At 48.7% G+C, this 2,705-nt stretch overlaps 1 protein-coding gene across 1 annotated transcript in view; it reads left to right on the top strand.

Annotated features, from left to right (window-relative positions):
* Positions 1 to 461: 461 nt before the first annotated feature.
* Positions 462 to 2,705, top strand: part of LOC126523860 (cholesterol 7-desaturase nvd-like) — an 84,230-nt gene continuing 81,986 nt past the window's right edge. The window contains exon 1 of the mRNA XM_072285720.1: positions 462 to 534. Coding sequence (XP_072141821.1) covers positions 476 to 534 — 59 coding nt within the window. The 5' untranslated portion in view covers positions 462 to 475. The remainder of the gene's footprint in view (positions 535 to 2,705) is intronic.

Below are 2,705 nucleotides of genomic sequence, written 5' to 3'. Positions count from 1 at the left end.
AAATGGTCCCTGATCAAATACGGCTGTCACAAAATCGGGCCGGATATTTCGGGCGCTGTTTTTCTCTGAAACGTATAAAAACATATGTGCTTTTCGCTTATCCGTTTCTTTATGTGGCTGACACGATGACTTTCTTCGATTGCTCGCCACTGGAGAACCGACCGCGGACATCTGTATTTGGTACCCTCTTATCACTGCGGAAAGACTAAATGCTGGTGAGGAGGGGGAAGCCACTCTTCCTTCCATTTTACTCGAGGGCACCGCTGTGTCGACCACCGTTTGAAATACTAGCGCTGTTTTCGTTTTCGCGGCGCGGAAGGGCAAAGAACAGCCGAAGAAGAGAGGGAGGTGGTGCCCACGTTTCAGTGACGATTTGTGGCGGAAACTTTAGATATAAACAGGACAGGCGCTGGCGAGCGTGGCCAGTTCACTCACTAAAGTCCGGGTGCTTCGCAGTGAACCTGCAGCGGTGGCCATGGAGAGGAACTCGTCGTCGTGGGAAAGTGCTGGTGCGCAATCGCTTGCCTTTTTAGGGTAGGTTGGCAAGATGTTCTATGCGCAAGAATTTGTCATCTCCTTAATTTATGAAGTAGCGTGTGAAGCTATTGGCAGGGCCGACATCTACGGTGCGCATCAAATCCGTTACTTGCTTTATCTTTGTCTCTTTTTCGCATGAAAGGATTTGATAACGGTGAAACTCGAGATGGCGACCACGTGGCCAGCCTTTCAAAAAAACTTGTATTGTACTCAAGAAGGATCACTTGACTACCGCTAGCGTTTTTTCGCGAGTGGCATTTGGCTAGAAAAAAAAAGGAAGTATTGCCTATAGACAAAGTGCGACAGCGTACGACTATAGACAAGTGCGTCGAGTGAAGGCGCCAGGATGCTTTCTCTGCCAGAAAAATCGACGCAGATCGTTCCTGTCTACATTTAGGAATACTGCGAATCCTTTTACGTAGCCCGTGGAACCTGGTCAGTCTGAAACGAAGACGTTCAGCCATATTCCACAGCATTCCACAGCTTGACTTTGAAAGTTCTGCCAGTTCTATTCTACCTGTAGGCTTAGAGGCTTCCATACATTGACGTTTCTTGATCAGATCTTTTGTCTCCTGCGATAGCTTACTGGTTTCCTGTCTAACGGCTTTACCACCGACTTCTATTGCGCACCCCTTAATGATGCCCATGAGATTGTCGTTCATTGCTTCAACACTAAGGTCCTCTTCCTGAGTTAAAGCCGAATACCTGTTCTGTAGCTTGATGCGGAATTCCTCTAGTTTTCCTCTTACCGCTAACTCATTGATTGGCTTCTTGTGTACCAGTTTCTTCCGTTGCCTCCTCAAGTCTAGGCTAATTCGAGTTCTTACCATCCTATGGTCACTGCAGCGTACCTTGCCGAGCACGTCTACATCTTGTATGATGCCAGGGTTCGCGCAGAGTATGAAGTCGATTTCATTTCTAGTCTCAACATTCGGGCTCCTCCACGTCCACTTTCGACTAACCCGCTTGCGGAAAAGGTATTCATTATCCGCATATTATTCTGTTCTGCAAACTCTACTAATAACTCTCCTCTGCTATTCCTAGAGCCTATGCCATATTCGCCCACTGACTTGTCTCCAGCCTGCTTCTTGCCTACCCTGGCATTGAAGTCGCCCATCAGTATAGTGTATTTTGTTTTGACTTTACCCATCGCCAATTCCACGTCTTCATAAAAGCTTTCGACTTCCTGGTCATCATGACTGCTTGTAGGGGCATAGACTTGTACCACCTTCAATTAGTACCTCTTATTACGTTTCACAACAAGACCTGCTACCCTCTCGTTAATGCTATAGAATTCCTGTATGTTACCAGCTATTTCCTTATTAATCAGGAATCCGACTCCTAGTTCTCGTCTCTCAGCTAAGCCCCGGTAGCACAGCATGTGCCCGCTTTTTAGCTCTGTATATGCTTCTTCTGTCCTCCTAGCCTCACTGAGCCCTATTATATCCCATTTACTACCCTCTAATTCCTCCAATAACACTGCTAGAATCCCCTCACTAGATAACGTTCTAACGTTAAACGTTGCCAGGTTCAGATTCCAATGGCGGCCTGTCCGGAGCCAGGTATGCTTAGCACCCTCTGCAGCGTCACAGATCTGACCGCCGCCGTGGTCAGTTGCTTCGCGGCTGCTGGGGACTGAGGGCCGGGGTTTGATTGTTGTATTCATATGGGAGGTTGTGGCCAAGTACTGCACCAGGGTGGCCAATCCTGCTCTGGTTGGAGAGTGCGTTACCGGTTGTGGTCGCCGGGATCAGGCCGCACTCCAGGCCTGTTTGTGCGATTTTCTCAACACACGTTTTTTTTTTTGTATTTTCCGGTGGAGAATAGCGCGGCACCGGGATTTGAACCATGGTCGTCTTGCACGGGAGACAGATACTCTACCGTCCCCGCAGTAGGTAAATTAAAAAATTAAGTTATGGGGTTTTACGTGACAAAACCACTTTCTGATTATACGGCACGCCGTAGTGGGGGACTCCGGAAATTTCGACCACCTGGGGTTCTTTAACGTGCACCTAATTCTAAGTACACGGGTGTTTTCACTTTTCGCCCCCATCGAAATGCGGCCGCCGTGGCCGGGATCCGAGCCCGCGCCCTCGTGCTCAGCAGTCTAACACCATAGCCACTGAGCAACCACGGCGGGTCCCGCAGGAGTTGTACGCCTCATTTAA

This window comes from Dermacentor andersoni, unplaced genomic scaffold, assembly GCF_023375885.2.
Source record: "Dermacentor andersoni unplaced genomic scaffold, qqDerAnde1_hic_scaffold ctg00000039.1, whole genome shotgun sequence".
NCBI classification, from domain to species: domain Eukaryota; kingdom Metazoa; phylum Arthropoda; class Arachnida; order Ixodida; family Ixodidae; genus Dermacentor; species Dermacentor andersoni.
This window is presented reverse-complemented; position numbering and strand designations above follow the sequence as displayed.